Source organism: Syngnathoides biaculeatus, chromosome 6 (assembly GCF_019802595.1).
Source record: "Syngnathoides biaculeatus isolate LvHL_M chromosome 6, ASM1980259v1, whole genome shotgun sequence".
In the NCBI taxonomy this organism is placed as follows: Eukaryota; Metazoa; Chordata; class Actinopteri; order Syngnathiformes; family Syngnathidae; genus Syngnathoides; species Syngnathoides biaculeatus.
Genome location: NC_084645.1, coordinates 27,583,207 through 27,607,113, shown reverse-complemented (window position 1 = coordinate 27,607,113; position 23,907 = coordinate 27,583,207). Strand labels below are relative to the sequence as shown.

The following is a 23,907-nucleotide window of genomic DNA, read 5'->3' as shown; positions in this document are numbered from 1 at the left end:
TTTTATTGCTCTGTATGAGGGCAGCGAGGTTGTCAGGAGATCTGGGTTTGAATCTCCATGTGGAGTTTGCATGTTTTACATGTGCTTGGTTCACCGTTTTTTTTCCCCACATTCCTCAAAAGCTGCATGTTCGGATTGTTGAAGACTCTAAATTGCCCATAGAGCTCGTGCACCTACGTCATAAAATCAGGTGACTTTTGTTTACGTCGCCGTATTGCCAGTCTAACAAAGCATGGCTCAATGCTCAGTCGGTTGGAGATGACACGGCGCCCAGAGTCTTGTCCGATACCGTCAGACATTTAGAAGGTGTAAATAAACAAAGACACGTGGAAAAATGAGAGGCACTCAGCATAGGTGAGTAAGTCGTTGACATTTACACGGCAAAGTTTGAAAGCGTCTATAAAGTCTGGACGCACCAAATACTTTGTTGGAATAAATCCGACATAGTGACGGGGAGACTGCTCGTGAGCGTGGAAGCGTATTCGGCCACACGTTAACCTTTGCCAAAATCCATTGATCTTTTTGGCTAGTATTCAATACAAATACCAATATTTAAATAAATGACCCCTGGTTTTACACAAACTCGCATTCATTAACTATGATTGAAAGGAATGACGCGGCATTGTGAATATTCGCCTTTGGTTCAATGTCTCCCACAATGTCGAGCAGCACTGTTTAACCAGCAATATGGCACCGTGAAAATGGAGACGTCACGTGCACGAGCTCTATAGGTGTGAATTTGAGGTTTGTTGAGACACGCTGGTTCCGTCTGTATGTGCTCGGTATTGGGCGGACATCCAGGATGCGCCGTGCCTCTCACCCCAAAGTCACTTGAGGGAGATCCTAGCATCCCCGCCTCCCTTATGAAGGACAAGCGTTATGGAAAATGGATGGATGGATGGATGTTATGTCTGACACTTTGAATCAAAAGGAAGGCCATTGCCATTCACATTTGAGCATAGGTTGATTTGCGATGCGGTTGCAGTACTTGAGAGGCTTTCAAATGTCAAACGCAATCATTTCGTCCGAGCACATGTTCTCCATTATCAGTCGAAAGGCATCAATTTAGCAACCTCATCCCGGGCGATCGCTCAAGCGTGACATCTGTCCGTCCGTATGCACGAGAGGCCACGCTTGCACGAGTACATCTTCATTTGTGTGTTTTCGTGGCATGACCCCGACGCCTTCCGTCTTGGCGTTTGACTGACGCTTGGCACGCCGTCTGCTCGCAGAGCGACCCGAACCGCCGACCGACCTGGAGCTGACGGACCACAAAAAGAGGAGTGTTCAACTCACCTGGATTCCCGGCGATGAGCACAACAGTCCTATTCAGAGTATGTGAATGTCGCACTGAAAGTTTTGAACGCCGTGTTAACGTGTTGGTGTTGGATTGAGGAGACTGTGATGTACTGTATTTGGCTAAATTCCGAACTCTGCTCTCAGCTCTCTCAAGTTGAATACGGCATTTACCTTGAGTCCATCGGCCATCCACTTATGATAATTCTCATAAACCAGAAGCAGTTATTAATTAAATTAATAGAGTGGACCCCCGTTTGTTGTGGGGATCCATTCCAAATACAGTACAACCTCGGTTCTCGCCCACAATCCGTTCCAGAAGGCGGTTTGAGAAGTGAGTTGTTCGAAAACTGAATCGATATTCTACATTACAATTCATGGAAAATGAAATAATGTGTTCCAAGCCAAAACAAAATTGGATTTCTAAAGCATTTTTTTTAGCTTTCCCTGATAATAAACTGCATTGTAGAACTACATGTATAGTTTAGTAGAACTACATGTATAGTTGAAGTACTTTATATCAGGAGTACATTAGTGTGCCGCTCTTCAGGTGTACCGTGGTAAGTCATCCAATTTTATGTAATTGCTAAAAAAGCATTTATTCCAAGATATAATGTACATTTATTCATCTATTTATGCCAGTGAGGCACAATGACAGACAGAACAAAAAAATCCTCTTCTATTAGATGGCAGGAAGTACATACAGTAATAATAATCATAATATTAATCAATCAATTTTTGGTGACATTTACTTTTCTTGGTGTGCCGTGGGATTTTTCAATTATAAAATGTGTGCCTTGGCTCTGAAAAGGTTGGAAATCATTGCTTTATTTAATAACATAATTTCAAAAATATATTTATTTTTTGCTTAAAATGTATGCTTCAGTAGTAGAGTAGGCTATAAAATATACAATAACAAAGCGCGTCGTGGGTCAGCTGGTCGGTCTGCGCGTGTTATGTTATTTCCGGGTTTTGTAGGGGGGCGTTCGAGTACCGGATTTTCGTTCGAAAACAGAAGCAAAAATATCTCCAAATTTTCGTTCGAAAACCAATTTGTTCGACAACGAGGACTGTATAGGGAAATTATATGAAAACAATTTTTGCCTTCCCAAATGAAAAAAAAAAAAAATACAGAATCAAACACAGTTCACCTTGTTGAAGTATTGCACAACTGCTACTTTGACACATGGAGCAGGAACACGTACAAAGCATAGAGAAAAACATTTTTTTTTGTTGTTAATACAGCATTTGTGATCCAGTATGAAGACACACTCCACCACCACAGAGGTCACTGGCACAACCTTACCGAAGTCCCCGGAACTAAAACCACAGCCCACCTGAAGCTGTCCCCCTACGTTCACTACACCTTTCGAGTCCTCGCCGTCAATTCCATGGGCGTCAGCCGGCCCAGTTTCCCCTCCAAGATGTATAAAACCGAACCTTCAGGTACTACAATCCTGGGGTGAAGTGTCGTCGCCGGCTGGGAACTCGAGTGTAACTTTCTTATTTTTTCCCATCACAAAAAGCTCCAGATGAGAACCCAACAGATGTACGTGGATTTGGAACAGAACATGACAATCTTGTCATCTCATGGAAGGTACATCATAAATCAACATAAATGTAGCGCCTCTCAAGTATGTAATACTTTGACGAGAGGTAACTAACCTGAGTTCTTTCCTCAATCAAAATTAGGAACTAATCAATCAACTTAATGGTAATTACTCTAAACGTCAAACAACTTCACCCTTGACTTGTGCACTTATTCCCTCTCAAAACGTCTCTGAAATAATATTTCCCCTTTTGAGTTAAAGTTATATTAATTTAAATAACCAAATTACAAGATAAACCCCCACTTTTTATTAACTGTGTTGGTTATGTAACAAAACGTGTGAACATTTAATAACAGCATAAAGGTTGGAAAATCAAATCTGTCAAATACACAAAGTCAACATAAGTACACAATGCACACATGAGCTAAGCTAAGCTAATTTAAGGGCCCATACAAATATGAACATAGCCGGCAAAACAAAAGAAATTCAAACCCCAGTGTCTTTGTTTCAAACGGCAGGAATGACGAACGTCAAGGGTTGCGCCCAACGGTCCAACCTCATCCAAGTCCTGACGGTCCGATCCGTTGCGAAGCTTTTTCCTCGTGCTCCAATGCGGGCCTCGCTAGCGTTTGCCCGCCGGTAGCATCCTCGTCTTCTTCCTCGTGGTCAAACACGGGCCTCGCTAGCTGGCATTAGCTTGTCGCTAGCGTCCTAACAAAGTTCCATGCATCAACTTAGCCTCTGTATTAGCGGCTAACTCCACCACGTTACTTAAGTCCACTCAAACGACACACTATCACAATTTAACTGTCAACAGTCCTTGTTGAACACGTTGATCATTGTTGACAAATGTCCGCCTTGAACTTTTCTTTTCTTCGAACAACCACTAGTACTTTGCACTTCAACCCCTTTCTTCTCTCTCTCTTCTCTCCTCAACTCCTCGTCAACACGTCCCACCCTCCCCTTCTCAAACACTGGTTACAACAATAAAATGACAAACAAAAGTATTTCTTTTCACAAATTAATAAAAACGGTTTAAATACAAATATGTCCAAAAGAAAATAAATTCAGCACATACTTTAACAAATATTCTGCCACCTTGTATAAAGAAAATATTTTTGTGTCATACTACCCCCTTCAGCAGAACAATGGCCGTTGAATTAAAGCAAAAAAAAATTGTAGTCAAAACTCTTTCATATTTTACATCCCATTTAATGACGTTTTAGCGAGCTGTTTGATTTGACTGTTTCGAGTTACATGCATGCTCACAGAAAGAATTCAACTCATATGTCAAGGTGCCCACGAAGTTTTTTTTTTTCATCACAGTTTTGTACTTTTTGCTGCGTGTTCTCAAACCTCTTTTCTGTTAGCCACTGTCCGGCCTCCAGGCCAACGGGCCAGGACTCCATTACCGAGTGATGTGGAGGCAGAAGATGACGGACAGCGAGTGGATCGTGGCGACCGTAGCCAACAACTCCAAGTTCATTGTGTCCAGAACGCCCACGTTTGTTCCGTACGAGCTCAAAGTTCAGGCTGTGAATGACTGCGGAGCAGCGCCCGAGCCCGCCGTTGCCGACGGCCACTCTGGGGAGGATTGTAAGTCTAACTCTTGTTCTTTTCACCTATGCAAGTTGGAGCAACTAAAAACTAAAACAATTGGATTGTCGTTTGCTTCCATGAATATACAAAATGAAATTCTATCCCTAATCCCACCCGCGAATAGTGCTGTTTGGTATGTTTCTGTTCCGTGGTGACAGTGCCGGTCGCCGCTCCGGAGTCCGTGCAGGCGTACGTGTTGAACAGCACCCTGGTGGAGGTTCACTGGGAGCCCGTGCCTCAGAAGCTAATACGCGGGTACCTCAAAGGCTACAAGGTACGGCGGGATCAGCCGGGAGAATAAACCTGACGCCGGAGGCACAAATCCCACACCCGAGGATTGCGTTTTCGCAGGTGTACTACTGGAGAGAGCGCAGCCTGCACAAGCATAACCCCCATCACGCAGAGAAGCAGATCCTGACATTCAGCGGCAACCACAGCAAGGGGAAACTTCCCGGCCTGCATCCCGTCAGCCTCTACTCGTTTAACGTCAGGGTATTTAACGGAAAGGGAGACGGCCCACCGAGTCGCAACCAGCAGTTTGAGACCCCCGAAGGAGGTAAATCGAAGGAATTGTCTTGACTACGATTTCTAGTAGTTGTGTGAGCCATACCACATGGGTGATGTACTCCACAATCTCCATTTTGCTGCAGTGGCCCACTTTTTTGCTGCCTGCGGTCTCTTCTCAAATAAATTCCAAAATTTCCCAAAAAAATCATGGCACGTATTGACGTTAGCTAACCTTACTGTTCTGCCTTGTTGTTGTTGTTGGAGCCAAGTACGACGGTCGTTATTCCGTATCAAGGTCCACAAAGTGAGCCACATCGGCCGGGGCGCTCCACAGGTGTTCCACCGTCAGCGTGGTCGGTTTTTGAACACAGTTGAAGAGAGGACGCGTATCGTGGGGGGCGCGACGTCACACAACGGGCATTTATCGACGGTGTTGTTGTTGAGTCGACGCTGATAGTTGTTGAGCTTGTGACACCGGCCCGAACGGAGTTGCGACAGCGTCGATCTCATGGGATCGACAGCTCAATATCTCGGACGGTTTTGCGCAACATTCTGAGGCACACTTCTTGCCTCGTCATCTCGTGATTAGGCTGTCCGGCGAGGTAATGGGAACTGCGTACCGTTTCGTGAGGAGTACTGTACTCTTCTGCCTTCGATCTGGCCACTGCAGTATTGTAATCCACAGTCTTCATTTTGCTGCAGCAGCCCGATTTCTTCTCGTTGTTAGTCTGCTCTCGGGTAAAATCCAAATTGAACAAAACGCACGTGCTGATGTGAGTTTAAGATGATGTTCTGTCTCTTTGTCCACTGCAGAGTTTAACTTTACAATCCCCATTTTGCTGTAGCGGACCATTTTCTCGTTGCTCTCAATCTCCTCTCGAGTAAAGCCTCACAGTTCTGAGGTCCCGAGTTCCATCCCGGCGCCCGCCTGTGTGGAATTTGCATGTTCTCCCCGTGACTGCGTGGGTTTTCTCCGGGCACTCTGGTTTCCTCTCACAATATTAATTGGACGCTCTAAATTGCCCCTAGGTGTGAGTGTGACTGTTTGTCTCTGCGTGTCCTGCGATTGGCTGGCAACCAATTCAGGGCGTACCCCGCCTCCTGCCCATTGACAGCTGAGATAGGCTCCAGCACGCCCCGCGACCCTTGTGAGGATAAGCGGCCAAAACAATAGATGGATGGATGTTTTTACACACTTGGTCAATAAAGCTGAATCTGATTCTGATTCTGAGTCTCTACTGTGCTATAGCCCCCCTTTTCCCCTTAGTCTCCTTCAGAGTAAAATTGGAATTATTTCCACGTACCTTTTTGTTCCGACTTCGATCTCGATGCCGTTATATTACGTCTGCCACGTTATCTACTCTGCTGCGACAGTTCCCAGCGCTCCTTCCTCCCTGACGGTGACCAACCCCAGTTTGGACTCCTTAAGCCTCGAGTGGAACCCTCCTCGCGACCGGAACGGACTCTTGACTGGATACACCCTCAAATACCACCCGGGTGAGCTTCTTTTTCGTCTTATTAGCAACGATTGTCTCGCTTCACGTAGCTTTCAGTCTCATGTCTTGTACGGTCATCGATAGAGACAATGAATAACTATAAAGTCACCTTTTATTTAGGCTCAGTTACACCAACTAACAGATCGCCTTTTGTCGTTCCCGCCTCTTGTACCTGAACCCTCTTTCCACACTTGTCATCATTGACACTTGAACGCCATCAACATGTCCTTCCTCCTCCTCCTCCTCCTCATTATCCTTCTCGCACCTTTATTCAACTTACCACCCAATCATCCCGCCATCTCGTAGTCAATAACTCCAATGAGCTGGGCCCAGAGGAGGAGCTGGCCCTGGCCGCCAATGAGACCTCGGTCACTTTGCGCAACCTCAAGTACAGCACGCGCTACAAGTTTTATTTGAATGCCAAAACGCGCAAGGGGGCCGGCCCGGCCGTTACGCAGGAGGCGGTCACCGTCGTGGACGAAGGTAAGACAGAAAAAATGTCCGCAGTCATCATGTTTTTAATTGACCCAGTGCCATCATCTGCAGACAAAGTCAATTATTTTCTACTGTCAATTTAAAAAAGGGAAGGTATTCGGTCATTTGAAGTTGAAAATTAATTCCACACACCTCGCTAGAAAGCAGCCGAACCACATGACCTCTCTCGGCCAATCGGTGACATAAAGGTAATGACAATTATAACGAAAAGAATTTAATATGTAGAATGAAAAGTGTGGGGTGACTCCGTGAATAACAATATTGTGGAAATTTTCATTTATTTCAGGGCTTCCGTTCAAAAAGTGAAACTCATATTACATAAACTACACTCACGGTAAAATGTTTTTGAAAATAAAGTAAATAGTTTGAAAACCACAGACTCATCAAGAATTAAAATTATTTTTAACGTAAAACTTATTTGGATTTTTTTCCCTTCATGAATGTTTGTTATGGGATATTATGGGAGTGTCATAAATGTTTCACTTCTTGACATTGAAAAACAAAAATTTGTGGAAAATTACACTTATTTCAGTGCTTCTGTTCAAAAAGTGAAACTCATATTACATAAACTACACACGGTAAAATATTTTTTTAAATAATCATTTATAGTTTACAACTAGGGAAAACCACAAAATAATCAAGAATTGTTTAAATTATTTTAAATGTAAAAATTAATTGGATTTCTTTCTTGTCATGAATGTTTGCAATGAGATATCATCGGACTATCATAAAAGTTTCACTTCTTGACAAACTAAAATAAATGAACTTTTTTGTTCTAAATCAATAAGGTGCACTCATTTGGAATTTGAATTACTACAGTATTTATTTCTAACAAATATATTTTAAATATTGTAATATATAATTTATCAATGTCATTTTGAAAGAAATATTTTATTTTTATATATTTTATATTATAAATATTAAGTATCAAATATTTAATCATTTAATACTATCTAATTTAAAATACTGACATAAACAATACTTATCAATGTACAGTAAAATTAAAACTACCTACCATATATTCACACCTCAATCAATGTTTTACCATATGTGTAGAATTATGCAATAAAATGGACAATAGTGAGATGCATAATATTCTTGACACAAGGTCATATTCATTGAAGATGAGAATGATTTTGAGAGTTCCTTTTCAACGTGATTCAGAATTTCTTTGGATATTGTTGCATCGTCGTCATGTGGTGTCGAGTATCGTCTTCATTTATTACCAAAAGTCAAAATGCACGTTCAACTGTGTTTCCCATTTGCATTGCTTAAAAGGTGACTCGCAGCAACCATGCCAACTACATTTGTGTTACTGTAGTGTCTGTTTGCAAGTGTGTGTGTGTCCACATGTCGTAGTGATCGCACCGTGTTGTTGTTGTTTCTCTATCGTTCGCACCTGAGCCCATCTCGACCAGGACGTCGGCCCGGGAGGCGGCGGTATCCATAGCGACGCATGGAATGCGGGCGTGCACGTTGTCGCCGTACTGGCCGTCAGATTGCGCGGCCTTCCGCGAAATGTTCTTCTCAAAGCCGACGGCGTGAAAAAATTGTCCATAGTTAAACACAATCGCTGGTTGACTTCTATAGTTTGATTGAGAAGAACACGGAACTCGATTTTTGGCATTTTGGGTGAAGTTTGATGGCTACCGTCCAATTGTTTGCATTTTCGTGGACTGGCGAACTGCAGCGGAGCGCACGAACTGGCATGTCCGCTGTGTATGACGATGGCGTCCCCTCGCATGGAAAGGCTTGTTTGTGTGCCCCCCCCCACCCCTCGATGAGTGTGTTGATGTTGCCTATCATCTTGTTGTGTTGCCTTGCGCTATCTGACCCCCCGCCGCTAGCACCTGAACGCCTCACGTCCGCCAACAGATGTTCTCTCTTGTGTGTTCAGCGTCGGCGGCCAGTCCCTTCGGGAGCGTTAACGCCTCCAGGGGAGAGGACGGCACCCTGATCAGTTGGGAGTACTGGGGCCCGGAGAGAAACATTTATTTAGAATACGTAGTGGAAAACAGTAAGCAATGTTGTTATTATTCTTGTCATTTTGGAGAGCTCCACGTAAGGTGACTAAAGATGGATCACGAGAGTCCTTGTTGTTCCGCTGTTATTAAACGGAGCTTTTTGTGTATTTACAAGCAATGTCAAAAGTTGCACAGTCAGCACAGTATTGTGACCCCAATTGATTTGGATTTGGGTGCATTGTGGATTTTAAAAACTCGGTTTTATTAGTCTCTTCAACACTGACTATAATCATCATTGAATAGGTCATCTCATGATTACCTTTAATCAACAGAAGTAGGCTCACCGGCCACAACATTAAGTACACTTGCACAATCTTTTGAGATTTTTAGTCCTTTATTTTCAAGTATAATATTTCTTTTTTTTTTTCATTCATGCCAAGAGCTGTTTCAAATATTTTAATTTATTAAATAATATTTGATTCTAAAATTTTAAGTAAAAAAGTATAAATAAATAAATTTGATGCACATACACATGTACAAAAATGTATATACAAGGTTTCCTGCCAGTCTAATTTTTGTTTGTTTTTATTCATTTTATGTTTTAGTTCATCATACTTTTTAGTCCCAATATTTTTGTTTTTACTCATTTTATTTTTTAATTAATCATACTTTTTAATCCTAATATTTTTGTATATAAATAAAAAGTATTTTATTTAATTTTTTAAAGTTTAAATTATTTGTAGTTATTTTCAGGGATTTTCTTCTGCTGGCCTCATTTTTTAAATATTATTTTATACACATTTTTTAATCAATGTTTACATATTTTTTGGGACTTCATTTTTTTTCCCTTCACCTTGAAAATGAAATGTTTACAGTACCACCGATTTTCTTTCAACATTAGTAAATCTCATACTGCAGTTTCTCCAGCTGGCAGCGGGAGCTTCCACTTCTTAAATTAAAAGGAAATGCTCGTCCACGCTCTGCTTCGGAAGCGTATTACTGCCACACCCAAAAAAAAAATTATGTGAAACGATTCACATAATTATGTGAAATGCGACTTTTTTTTTTTTTTTTGGTGTGGCAGTCATACAGTTCCGCACTCTGCAGTCTTGTGAAAATCTAAATTGTTTCATTCATTTGCTCCACTGGAGTGCAGTAAGCTGTTAAACACCTCTTTAGGAAACAAAGGAATGCTAGATATCGGTGCATGCAATTGCGCCCTTGTAAGAATAAATACCGTAATTCCCAGCCTAAAGAGCGCACCTGGTTATAAGCCTCACCGAGTACATTTGTAAAGGAAATACCATTTGGTACATACATACGCCGCAACTGTGTAAAAGCCGCAACTGCCCACATTGGAACCTACATTGAAACACGAGATATTGACAATGAAAGATGGTAGACAGTGTTTAACGCTAATGCTAGCGCTGTGCTAATGCTAGCGCTAAGCGAGCGCCGCGCTAACGCTAGCGCCGTGCAAACAGGGCCGGTTAAAAAAAAACATACCGATAAAAATCACTGAGACACGGCAGTAACACACTCGCGTAGCGCTAACAGGGCCGGACCGGTAAAAGTCACTTCCTCTGCACATATATTCCACCAATCTCACTCTTACCTTTTCCGCTCGAGTGCCCCCTTGCGGCCGTTAGAAAAATTGCACAAATTAGCCGCATCACCGCATAAACCGCAGGGTTGAAAACGTGTGGAAAAAAGTCATGGCTGGAAATGATGGTACTGTAAATAATGGATAAATGATCAAATGTGGGGGGAAAAAAATAATAATTTCCAAGAGTTGAGCTGTGATTGAAATCCATATCTTTTTGTATGATTCAATCCAGTAAACCAGGGTTTATAAGATGGATGAAATAATAGAGCCAAAAAGTACAATTTGATGTCAACAATTGAAATTCTTAAAGAGCTGAAACTGCGCCCACAGTGTTCAAACTTGGATGTTTTGTTTTGAGTTTCATTGTGCAAGTCTATCTAATGAGTGGCTGATGCGTGGATATGAAAAGAAGATCGTCGGGCAGCACATCCTCAGCCTTAATGACGTGTCCAACCCTGCACACATCTGCCGTCCCTCCCCCGCAGGTGAAGGCGAAGACGAATGGCGCAAAGAGCTGGTGAACGGCTCTCAGAGCTTTACGCTGAGGGGCTTGAAGGAGGGCCTCTCCTATAGGGTGCGCTTGGTGGCCCAAGGTCACGGCGACCGGGAGCCCCAGCGCTCCAGGGAGCTCACGGTGACGGTGCCAGGTGAGGCGCGTGTCTGGGCCCACTGCGCTTTTGCACGTCTTCGAAGCGGTACATCGGATGGTTGGGGCGTCTCAGACAGGCCTGGCTGCGCTGTAGTGCTCGTTTGGGAGCTGTTACATGACAATATCTAAACATCACTTACAGCGTAGTAAGCTTGTGAGTGGGTGAATGATGTGTATTTGTGTCATCACGATGTTTGGGTGATTGCCTGAGTTTGAGATACATGATGTCTGGAAAGGTTGCATCAGTCACGTCATATTTGTCATTTCCAGCGTTGGGCAAGTAACTTCCTAAATGCTATTATTTATTTTATATTCCAAAAGTCACAATACACACAATACCTTTTTCTGTGTCATTTCAGGTATCATTCAGACGAACGGAAGGCCATTAGCATTTGGCAGTTTAGGCTTTTCAGTTTTTGTCTGACAGTTTTTCTTCGCAGTGGAGCAATGTGAGGCCCATAAAAAAAGTCTCAAACTTGGACCGCACTTGGGGACAGAAAAAAAAATGTATTGCCGTGCAGCAATTTTGCAACGCTACTCTGATGTCACGAAATGAGCTACAAGCGGGGGAATGAATGATAGACTCATAAAACCTCCAAAGCCCACACGATTAAATTCTGTGGGCCTCACATCTGGCCGAATGAAATAACCAAAAAAAAAAAAAATTTGAAAAAAGAAGCATATGGTTACTTTTGTCATAATACCCCTTTACTTGTTGCTGGTTACAATATTACCGTGTCTACAGCCGCAATCATTTTAAGGTACTTTCACCTAAAACAATAATAATATTAAAAGTAAATAAATAAAATAATATAAATAATAAAGAATAATATGTAGATTATTTTATTAGATAGATAGATAGATAGATAGATAGATAGATAGATAGATAGATAGATAGATAGATAGATAGATAGATAGATAGATAGATAGATAGATAGATAGATAGATAGATAGATAGATAGATAGATATGCTTCTCATGTTGAAAGTTTGGCCTTTTTTCACAAAGTCAAAGGATAATTTTATCGTCAGTTGCTTAAAAAAAACATTTTTCTTCCACTTCCAGCAAAAGTATTAGAGCCAATTAATTGTAATTTTAGTTTCATCTTTTCTAGTCTATTCAATTTCTGACATTGAAGGCAACATCTGTGTTTTTAAAGAAATTCCCATGTGTTGAGTCAAGAATTGTAGGACTCTTTTCACACCCATTATTTTATCGTGTTGAAATCAGCCTGTTTTTATTAACCGGCCCGGACTTGCCCTTTGGGCCGATGGCAAGTCTGGCATTTGTCAACATGAAGACCAGGGCCGGAGTCTTTTACTTGCAGCAGCAAAACACAAATTATTAATAACCAAAAACACAATGAAATGATTTTCAATCAGAGAGGTAGAAGGTCGCAGTACATGATGCGTCTATGTGGCGCATGCGCACATCAACAAACACAACCACTGCACCAACTTCACCCAGCCAAAGTTTGTGCTGCTTATCAGTTGGCTAACACTAACTTCAATGCAGCTCAGCTTACCTTATAGCTTTGGGGGTGTTCTGCATGATGGTGTTTCAAATGGTGTAACCAAGCCTTTGCTTGAAAATAGCCCTGGATCTAAACCCGGCCTTGTGGATCATGTTATGACCAGAGAAAGTCAATCCAAGTGAGGTTATGCGGATTATGTAAATTCGCACCACCGCTACTAAAAAGTGCAGAATTGCTCACAAACAGATTTTCAGAACAATTATATATTTACTCATTTTATGGTTTTTTTTTTTAATTTTATCTATGTTGTGATTATATTGTGTATTATATTAATATACTAATGTTGTGAAATTTGGGGAATCCAAATCTGGTGCCTATTTGTTTTTTAATTTGAAATATATATACATTTTGGGTTTTTTTTCCGAGGAATTTTTTGTGACTAGAGACGTTCGTAAGTAGCGGTACCACCCATTAATATTTCCTGTAACACCTGAATTTTCTCTGGGGTTATTTTATATTTTCTTATAGCTTATCTCATCATATCTAAATTTCACATCGGGTGGGCAGGAACTTCTGATACCAAATTATTTGTATGCCAACTATACAGTGAAGAAAATAAGTATTTGAACACCCTGTTTGAGTAAAATAAGTATTTGAACACCCACTTTGAAATCATGGAAGGGTCTGAAATTGTCATCGTGGGTGCAGGTCCACTGTGAGAGAGATCATCTAAAAAGAAATATCCAGAAATCACAATGTATGATTTTTTTTAATAATTTATTTGTGTGATACAGATGCAAATAAGTATTTGAACACCTGTCTATCAGCTAGAATTCTGACCCTCAAAGACCTGTTAGTCCGCCTTCAAAAGTCCACCGCCCCAAAATTTCAGACCCCTCCATGATTTCTAAGTGGGAGAACTTGCAATATAGCAGGGTGTTCAAATACTTATTTTCTTCACTGCAATAACGTAGATTTTCCATAATGTGACTCTTTTCAAGAAACTCAAAGAAAAACCAAAAGCAATCAAATAGTTATTTGCGTAACACCGAGTGACATCACGACCACTCGCTTTAACGATTGCCGTCTGTTGTCAACACTCGTGGAAAAGGAAGGCGGGACTTCATTAGAAACCAAAGTCACATGGAGTGGAGTAGTACATGCCGACTGAGTGAATGACCAGCATTGATGTCAGCAGGAAGCATTTTTATACAACGCAGTAATGCTTTACTTTGTTAAATTCCTCCAAAAAGAAGCATTTCTTTTACTTGACATTTCTCCCAAGACTGGACATTTGTAACTCCTCCATCATGAAAGTGGTTTCGGAAGTTAGCTACCCGTAACCCGCTGCTGAGGAAGTAGATCGCAAAAAAAAAAAATAGCGAGCACGTCTTTGTTTCCAGGACAATAGTCGGTGCTAAAAAACTAAGGTTGAAGTGACGTCGTCCTTTTTTCCTCCTCCCCCTTCCGTCTCTGCTCAGCTGTGGCGAGCCGGCAGGTGGACATCGCGACGCAGGGTTGGTTCATCGGCCTCATGTGCGCCATCGCCCTCCTCATCCTCATCCTCCTCATCATCTGTTTCATCCAGAGGAACAAAGGAGGCAAATATCCAGGTGAGGAATGGGCCACATCGGTCCCCAATTTTAGTTTTACAGTACGACCTCGGTTCTCGACCACAATCCGTTCAAGAAGTGATTTGTTTGAAAACCGAATCGATATTTCCCATTACAATAAATGGAAAAGGAAATAATGCGTTCCAAGCCTAAAAAAAATTGGGCCGCGATCCGAGCTTCCAGGCGGTGGGAGGGCATTAGCCCCAGACGGCGAAGCTAGGCTAAAGGCACGCCGCCAGAGGTCGTGGCCCGCCTTCGGTGGCGGCAGGTTGCGAGCCGAGCTTTGACGTCCCCGGAGGCCTTTATCCTAACTTTGGCGTCCAGGGCTAACGAAGCGGGCTGCGGCGGGCCACGAGTCGAGCTTCCAGGCGGCGGAGGCCTTTAGCCTAGCTCCGGCGTCTGGGGCTAACGGCCAACCACCAAAGCTCGGCTAAAGGCCTCCGCTGCCTGAAAGGTCAGCTCACGGCCCGCAGCCAGACTTCGCGTCATTCCTGTCCGAAGAACCATCCGCGGCTGCCGGCCTGGAGCTACGGAGGCCTTCGTTTACGCATTTATGTCGCTCGTAGGCCTCCGAGTAGTCAGACTCCACATCATTCCGCCCGAAGAACCATCCGAATATTCAACATTATTGACAGCCAGAGGTTCAAATCTGGATGGAAGTATTCCTCCGTCTTCCCGATCAACCGATACTGCTATTTCTTCATCAAATGACGATAAATCCGAGAAATCGGGACTGGGCATAACGGTGTCCCATGTAATCCAGCGTTTAGACCGGCACGGGACACGTCACATCCGCCCACGTAGGTCATGTAACTCGCGAAAACACCAGCGTCCCTGAAAATTTGTAATTGTTGATAAAAATCTTCTCAAAACACTCTGAAATGAGAGAGGATTTAGCATCACATTGTCAAACTAGAGTCCATATAACATGACATATTGAATACACTGTTCACGCAAAGCATCAGATTTCGCCTTTAACGTCAATAACAGCGGCAAAACAGTACATTTTTTTTCCCTAACTTTTCTTCTTATTTTGGGCGTAGTGAAAGAAAAGGAGGACGCTCACACCGACCCGGAGTTCCAGCCCATGAAAGACGAAGACTGCACTTTTGGGGAATACAGGTGAGAGACCGCAGTGAAGGCTCAGTAGCCCAAGAGGCCCAAGAGCCCCCCCCCCCCCGTTTAAACCCAGTGACTCTTTCTAACCGGGCCTGAGCTCATTTCACAACTCACGACCGAAAGCGATCAACGGGGAAGCGTTCCCCTCCCCTGTTAGCATAAAGCACATTTTATCGGGGACGTCCGCGGATGCCGCATTAATGGACCCTTTGCTCGATCAAAAGCGAGACTCTTCGTGTTCTCAGGATAAAGGGGGGTCCGTTTCTTCCTGCGAAACTATACACCGAGTTCCTTTGTGACACACAAGCTAATACTACGACTAATAAGCTACTCAAGACAGCGATCGAAGCTCACCCGTTATCAAGCTATGCCTGTTAGCGTCCCGTTTGGAGGCTGCGCACAGAACAAAGCACTTTACAGTACTTGCAACCTTTCTGTATCCGTGTTGTTTGTGTGTTTGCAATGTTTATTTTATTACTTTAATGTGCACAAACAACATCATGGGGTCCAGACATTTTTTTTTTAAAAAAGTTCTTTATATTCTTTTTTTATGTATGTATATCCAAATGTGTTCTTCAGAATTATTACCGAGATAACATGCATATCTACTGGATATGTACAAGACATATATACATATAATATGTGGTAAGCATGTTGTGAAGAACTTAGATAGATATATATAATATATTAAAATGACTGCATTAGCTTATAATGTGTTGGAATGTATGTATTGGTCGGCTATGTGTACAGATGCAGATGGGTTCAAATTGAATGTTGCCAATCATTGGGAGAATGCGTTTCATAACAAAAATTCTATATTTTTTTCCCTTTTTCCCAAAAGAAAATCTATTTGATGACACCAACTCAATAATAATAATAATAATAATAATACAAAGGAAATTAAAGTCCGACTATTATTAGGAAGAAAGCATGACAAAAAGTGTATTTTTTTACATTAAAAAGAGTCATACAACATTATGATTTATTCTGTTGATATTATGACCTTGGCTTTTTTTCCGAGGGTAAATCATGAAATGTCACCAGAGAAAAATAAGTAATTATCAATAATGCAAAGGAATGTCAGAATTTTGCAAGGGAAAAAAAAAAAGTCTAAATCTTAAAAGAATAAAGTCCTAGTTTTGTGAAAATAAATTGCAATATAACATTACAACTTTCCCGCTTGATGTTTTTTGTAATTTTATTGTGATACAACAACTATCAAAATTACTTCCATCGCGTTCAATTGTGTACTGTACTAGTCTTTTCTTCTTTTTCAGCGTTGCGCTTATTTTCCTTCTCATTTGATTACCGTAATTTCCGGCCTATGAGCCGCGACTTTTTTTTACACGCTTTCAACCCTGCGGTTTTGGCGGTGATGCGGCTAATTTGTGCATTTTTTTTCTAACGGCCGCAAGGTGGCACTTGAGCGCAAAAAGGTAAGAGTGAGACCGGTGGAATATATGTGCCGAGGGAGTGACTTTTACCGGTCTGGCTCTGTTAGCGCTGTGCTCGTGTGTTACTGCCGTGTCTCAGTGATTTTTACCTTTATGCTTTTTTTAACCGGCCCTGTTAGCGCAGCGCTAGCGTTAGCACGGCGCTAGCGTTAGCGCGGCACTAGCATTAGTGTTCGTGCGGTGGTGCTACCGTTAAACTCTCTCTGTACCGTCTTTCTTGGTAAATATCTTGTGTTTCAATGTGGGCACTTGCGGCTTTTACACAGCTGCGGCCTATGTATGTACCAAATGGTATTTCCTTTACAAATGTACTGGGTGTGCCATATAACCAGGTGCGCTCTGTAGGCCGGAAATTACGGTATTATTATTTCTGTTTGGGTTCATTTCAAGGTTTGTCATATGGGACAGAAGTCCAAGATTTTTAAGAGAGTATTAATTTTAACAGCATAAATCCTCATATGACTTTCTTTTTCCTCTCTAAAAATATCTTTTTTTCTTCATAATTTTACCATTTTCTTTCCCAATTTTCTCTGTGGTTTTAACACGTCTTTGTACAAGCAATTTGAGGTTCAGAAAGAGTTGATTTGACGGGATTTTCTTTCATATCATCAGTCACCTATTTGTCAAAGGGTAAATATTAGATGGGCACGGGTTCATAAGTAAGTCTATTTTTTTTTTCCAGTTCCATATTTGCTGTTATTTCTTCACTAAAGTCACACATGAGATCTGTTTGCTCTCTGCATTGGACAATGTTTACATTTGTGAACGTGTAGGGGAATCCCACCATGCAGCCTCGGGAGAGGTAAGGGTCTGTCATACGTGTGTGTATGAACAGGGTGGGTGTCACTGTGGAGACGAAAAAAAACGAAAAAATAAATCTCAGTTCAGAGAATGCGCCGCAAGCTGTTCGTCATCAAGTTGAATATTTATTTAGTCATAAAGCCTTCGTGGTGTCTGAGCACATTGCGAGAATAAATCTCTCGGCTTCAATGTGGACCTTTGCATACTTTAAGCGTATGGGCAATTGTATTGACGCACAGCTTTTAATCAATCTTTCAAATCGTTCATGTCACCGCTCTCGAAGCCGTGCGTGCCGTAGCAGTCGTACGCTCGTAAAGTAAAAATAATCACTTGCAAAGCTCTGTGTGTGATACAGCGAAAAAACGAAAAAAAAATGGGGTTGTCTCGAATCTGTATGTGTGGCATAACAATCACACACTTCTATAGTCAAAACATTCCCTCTTGAGGCTATGTGCGGCACAACGGTGTAACACTTGTGTCCTCAAAAATCCATTAGTCTCAAAGCTGCATGTGTAGCATAACAAGCGCACGCTCGTAGTCAAAACAATAACTCTCAAACCTGTGTGGAATAACAATCACATAGTTTTTTTTTTTTAACTAAAAGTCATACACTCGCGTAGTTGAAACAGTCACTCTCAAACGTGTACGTCGTGTATAGTGTCACACTCTCGAAGCTATTTGCGTGGCATAACAATCACACACTTTTTTCGTTAAAGAACACTTTCAAAGCTGCGTTTGTGGCAAAACAATCACACTGTTCCAGTGAATACAATAATTGTTGAATTTGTGTAGTATCACAATAATACACACACGCGTTTCGTCAATAATCCTTCTCGAGGCTATGTTTGACGTAACAATCTTACACCTGTGTGGTTAAACAGTCTTTCTCAAAGCTGTTAATGTAGCATAACAATCACAGACTTCTATCGTCAAAACATTACGTCTTGAGGCTATGTGCGGCACAACAGTGTAACTTGTGTCCTCAAAAATCTGTTACTCTCAAACCTGTATGTGTAGCATAACAAGCGAACACTTGTAGTCAAAACAATAACGCTCAAAGCTATGTGTGGAATAACAATCATATATTTTTTAACTAAGCGTCCTACACTCACGTAGTTGAAACAGTCACTCTCAAACGCGTACGTCATGTACAGTGTCGCACTCTCGAAGCTGTTTGTGCGGCATAACAATCACACACTTGTGTTGTCAAAACAACCACTTTCTAAGCTACGTCTGTGCCAAAACAATCACACTGTTGCAGTCAATACAATAACTGTTGAATTTGTGTAGTGGAACAAGAACACACACACTCGTTTCGTCAATTATTCCTCTCGAGGTTATGTTTGACATAACAGTCATACACCCAATCTTTCTCAAAGCTGTCATTGTAGCATAACAACCACGCACTTTTGTACATGGCCTTGACGTTGGACAAAAGCTAATATTTAAACATCATATAAGCAAAAATATCAATACCAATCAACTGGAACAAGTCTACGTTGTCCCATTTCGAGGTGTAGCGATTCTCTTGCCCATAAAGTGTCCAAATTGAACAAATCTTTTAGCTCCATGTTGGCTTTTTGCGTCACTGACATTCAATTCATGCACACAATGAAGACTTTGAGGATGTATTTTTTTTTTATATATCTCTATAATTATGTCGCAATTATGTCAAAACTCTCACGCTTGCTTTTGGATGGAAGGTGTTTGGTTGCTTTTTTTTTTTTTTCCCAATGTCATTTTTGAGTTTTGTCATCACAGCCTTTTCGTGTCTGTGACATTGCAACAAAGCAAAAAAACAACAAAAAAACCACATTGACCACCTCATGTCTGATTTGGTTTCAAGGGGAATCCAACCAGTGTGACATTGCTTGACGTCTATTCCCCTGTTGCCTGATGGAAACCAATGAATCATTTTTTCACAATTATATTTCTTTTTTTTTTTTTTTTTTTTTTTTTTTTTAGAAATGGAGCAAACCACATTCACATTCAAAGACTTTTTACGATCTATTTCCTTAGACCGGTAACTCCCAACCACAGCGCCACGGCAAATTACTGCTCGAGGGAAATTATCCAATTTGATTTAACTGGTCAAAAAATGATCTGTTTAACACAAATAATGTTTTAATAATAATCTTTCTTCACCTATCTATGCCAACGGCATGTACTGAAAAGCACAATAATTAAAATGCTCTTCCACGAGATGGGAGAAGGTACAGTTAATCTGTATGTGCACTTTATGCTTTTCATGCAATAGAATAATATCACATATTGAGATTCTTTATTGTACAGTGATCCCCATTTATTGCAGTAAATTAAGCATGGGGATTATTTTAATGTCATTTTTTAAAGCACTTTCATGTGTCAAAATCATTTTTCTCGCGGGCCCCAGTGTTGTTCCGGTTTCCCTCAGAGGGCTGTTATGACTGTGGAACAAAAAATATTTAATCATCAATTTATGAACTAGTTTTGGAATCACAAATCAAGGGTAATGTTTTTCAACTATTCACATTTGGTAACCAAAAAATGCCTGTAAAATATCAATTTTATCAGTGATGATATATGACAATTTGAAATTTTGGTACAGATTTTTACAAGAATCATTGAAATTGACACTCTAGATTTGCTTTTGCAAGCCACATAAAATCATGTGGCGGGCCAGATCTGGCCCCCATGCCTTGAGTTTGACACCTGTGATGTACAGTAAGATTTTTCTTAATATAATTTATGAGTGCTGGCTCACTAATAATGGTTGGGAAACTGGCTGAGGTGGTGGTAAAAATTACTGTACAGATGCTCCGTCTAAAAAAAAAAAAGAAGAAAAAAAATGGCATCAGCACGTCATCACCACCGCTAACGCAATTGCATGTCGTTCTTTCCCCTCAGCGACAATGAGGACCATAAACCGTTAAAAGGGAGCCGCACGCCGTCGAGCGGTACGGTTAAGCGGGACGACAGTGACGACAGTTTAGTAGACTACGGGGAAGGAGGAGACGGCCAGTTCAACGAGGACGGCTCGTTTATCGGCCAGTATAGCGGAAAGAGCACCGGCCGGGACGCCGCCGGCCCCGCCGCCGAGGGCCACGAGAGCTCCGAGGCGCCGTCCCCGATTAACGCCATGAACTCCTTGAACTCCTTCGTTTAGCTTCAAGGTCCACAGGAAAAAAAAAAAAAAAAAAAAAGGACGTGCATGTTGTCGTTGGGACACCTTCACCGAGACACTTTTAGAAGACAATAACCGAACGCCTTTACTATTAAATATCTGCTCTTGACACTTCACCGATACGATTTGCTTTCCAGTCCTTTAAAAAGTGGCCAATATGTTTTATCGATCATTTCTGCGCAACATCCACTCGATATGGCCTCCTCGCCCGCAAGTTCTGCTGCATTCATTTAGATTTTTTTTTTGGGAAGGACTTTGACATCAATCAATCGCTTTTCTGCTACCCCAAAGTTCCTCGGCAAATATTGTTTATAAACATTCTGAAGAGGTCCGTTTGCTTGTATGTTCACACTATGGCTGCCATGTTTTTATTTTTCGCACAAAGTAAATTGTAAACATATTCAGTTGCCATAACACCCATGCCCACCATTAATAATATTTTCGTCTTAACAGTCCTGTGCATTGGTCGAGGCCCACGCTTAGATTTGTGGCTTCATCAAACTTCTTTTGGCTAAATTAGCCTGACGCATTCATAAATGCTCTTTTCAATTGAATTATACAATAATTGTTGGTTACAAGCCGATTCCTGTTAACTTTCCCCACCGAAAAAGCGCCAGAGGAAGTGGACTTGTGTTCATTAGTTAGTTAGTTAGTTCAGAAACATTTCGGCATCAGCTAGTTAGCAGGATGAACTGAAAGCGACTCAACAATTTCCACAAAACTTTTGAGATTGTTTCATTGCTAATCCCACAACAACTAATTTTCTTTCCTCCACAAATTGGTTCCTTGGTTCGTTGACTATCTGTTACTGAGCGATGCAAGAACTATAGAACCCCTTGCTAGTTGCTGTGGTGGCTAGCTTGCTAGTTGACAAGTTAGCTAGTGGTGGAACAAGCTATTTATTGCATGGGTCCTAAACAGGATTACACCACTTGGTTAGCTACCTACTTGTCATCACGTTAGTTAGTTAGTTAGTTAGTTAGTTAGTTAGTTAGTTAGTTAGTTAGTTAGTTAGTTAGTTAGTTAGTTAGTTAGTTGATTGGTTGCATGTGAGTTCACAAACAAGCTAGCCATTTCAGCATAATCTAGTTAGCAGAATGATGTGAAAACCACTCAACAATTTCCACAAAACTTTTGAGATTGTTTCATAACAACTAATTTTGTTTCCTCCACAAATTGGTTCCTTGGTTAGTTGACTATCTGTTACTGAGCGATGCAAAAACTATAGAACCCCTTGCTAATTTCTGTGTTGGCTAGCTAGCTAGTTGACAGGTTAGCTAGTGGCCGAACAAGCTATTTATTGCATGGCTCCTAAACAGGATTACACCACTTGGTTCGCTACCTACTTGTCATCATGTTAGTTAGTTCGATAGTTAGTTAGTTAGTTGCTTGGTTGGTTGCATGTGAGTTCACAAACAAGCTAGCCATTTCAGCATAATCTAGTTAGCAGAATGATGTGAAAATCACTCAACAATTTCCACAAAACTTTTGAGATTGTTTCAAAACAACTAATTTTGTTTCCTCCACAAATTGGTTCCTTGGTTAGTTGACTGTCTGTTACTGAGACAGGCGACACAAAAACTATAGAACCCCTTGCTAGTTGCTGTGTTGGCGAGCTAGCTGGCGGTAGCGGCCAAACAAGCTATTTATTGCATGGCTCCTTAACAGGATTACACCGCTTGGTTAGCTACCTACCCAAACCTAACCCTAACCAGGAAGTAGCCTGCTAACTCAAAATCGATACAAACGCGGTGGAAAAACCACAAAGCTGGTGGCGACCTGAGACCTCTGCAGAGTGCCGTACTGTACTTATCAAGCCGAGCATTGCTGGCGTGCAGCGCTTTCCGCGTTCCCCATCATGATCGTTGCATGGCCTGCCTGTCACGTGACCATCCAAAATACGCACGCGTCCTCCGCTTCACGATGTCCTCGTGTCTTTTGTCCACAGAGCAGGGCAGCGGTACGTTCGACATTCACGACAAAGCAACACGTAACATTCGAATTTTACTGAGTTACATTTTTGCTAGGTTTTGATTGATTTATATAACAGTTCCACTAAGGTTGGTGTTTGTTTTGGGTCACTTCTGCGGTGTCAAAGACAAGTTTATGGTTTTTGTCTTTATTTTTTTTTAGTTTTCGCTTGAGGCAGGACCCATAAGACGTGGGTGTGGATCTGGATAAATGTGCAGATACACGATTTTGTTGCATTTTTATTCCCGGGCAGAGGTAAACGCTTAACTTTATTTCAGCAGCACGGCATGAAGTTTTCGACGCAGTGGGGGCTGTTTTTGTCTTTGGCAGTGTGTTTAGTGATTATATTCTTTTTTGGGCACTCGGCCACATCACATCCTTTGAATAACCTTACTGGACTGTATTAAAACAAATATTATCACATTTAGGTATTCTGAATGTATGCATCATTATTCATTTTCTACAATAATGATAATAATAATAATAACAATAATGTGTTGATTTATACTAACAACGCTTCTTGACAGCCTTTAGATGGGATCAAGGTTTTTATTTTTTTTTCTTAACTTGCATCAAGTTTGACTTTCTGTGTATTGTTATGATGATGATGATGATGATGATGACTTGTAGAATATTTTGTTGAAATATGTAAATATTCCTTCAAGTGGATTGTACATAGCTTGCGAGCAAGGCGACATTGTGCATGAGTTCTAATGTTCATAGAACTGTATTAAATGTAGAGAATATATATAAATATATATAAATATACGGTAATCCTTTTTCTTTTTTTTTTGCTGTGCATTGTGTACATATGTTGTTCTGTAATGAAATGGACAAATACAAATCATATACGCCTGATTTTATTTGATTTTTTTTTTTTCAGATTTTGCTCATCAGGTTGACATATTTCTACACTGCCAAAACATTTTCAACAATATTTCAACTTGTTTTTGTATTTAAGAAACAGATTTGTACTAACACAATACTTTCTTTGTTTCTATTTAATTTTCTTTTCCTTTTTTTTTTTTTTTTAGTGCAAGTATTACTCTTCATACGGGAGCACTATTGAATGAATAAACAATCATTTTCCTCCAATGTTGAATCGAGGCTCATTCCTGAATGGTGTCATCGAGTTTATTTCGCTCATTCGG

The 23,907-nt window shown here is 41.2% G+C and overlaps 1 protein-coding gene across 4 annotated transcripts in view; it reads left to right on the top strand.

Moving 5' to 3' along the window:
• The window catches only part of LOC133501767 (neuronal cell adhesion molecule-like), a 116,627-nt gene extending 92,963 nt beyond the window's left edge, over positions 1–23,664 (top strand). For all 4 annotated transcript variants that reach the window (XM_061821714.1, XM_061821715.1, XM_061821713.1 and 1 more), the window contains 11 exons: positions 1,233–1,334; positions 2,542–2,742; positions 2,823–2,893; positions 4,217–4,442; positions 4,604–4,719; positions 4,797–5,001; positions 6,327–6,449; positions 6,755–6,931; positions 14,117–14,248; positions 15,292–15,370; positions 20,509–23,664. In XM_061821714.1, the coding sequence (XP_061677698.1) occupies positions 1,233–1,334; positions 2,542–2,742; positions 2,823–2,893; positions 4,217–4,442; positions 4,604–4,719; positions 4,797–5,001; positions 6,327–6,449; positions 6,755–6,931; positions 14,117–14,248; positions 15,292–15,370; positions 20,509–20,767 (1,691 nt within the window). In that variant the 3' untranslated portion in view covers positions 20,768–23,664. The remainder of the gene's footprint in view (positions 1–1,232; positions 1,335–2,541; positions 2,743–2,822; positions 2,894–4,216; positions 4,443–4,603; positions 4,720–4,796; positions 5,002–6,326; positions 6,450–6,754; positions 6,932–14,116; positions 14,249–15,291; positions 15,371–20,508) is intronic.
• The last annotated feature ends 243 nt before the right edge of the window (positions 23,665–23,907 follow it).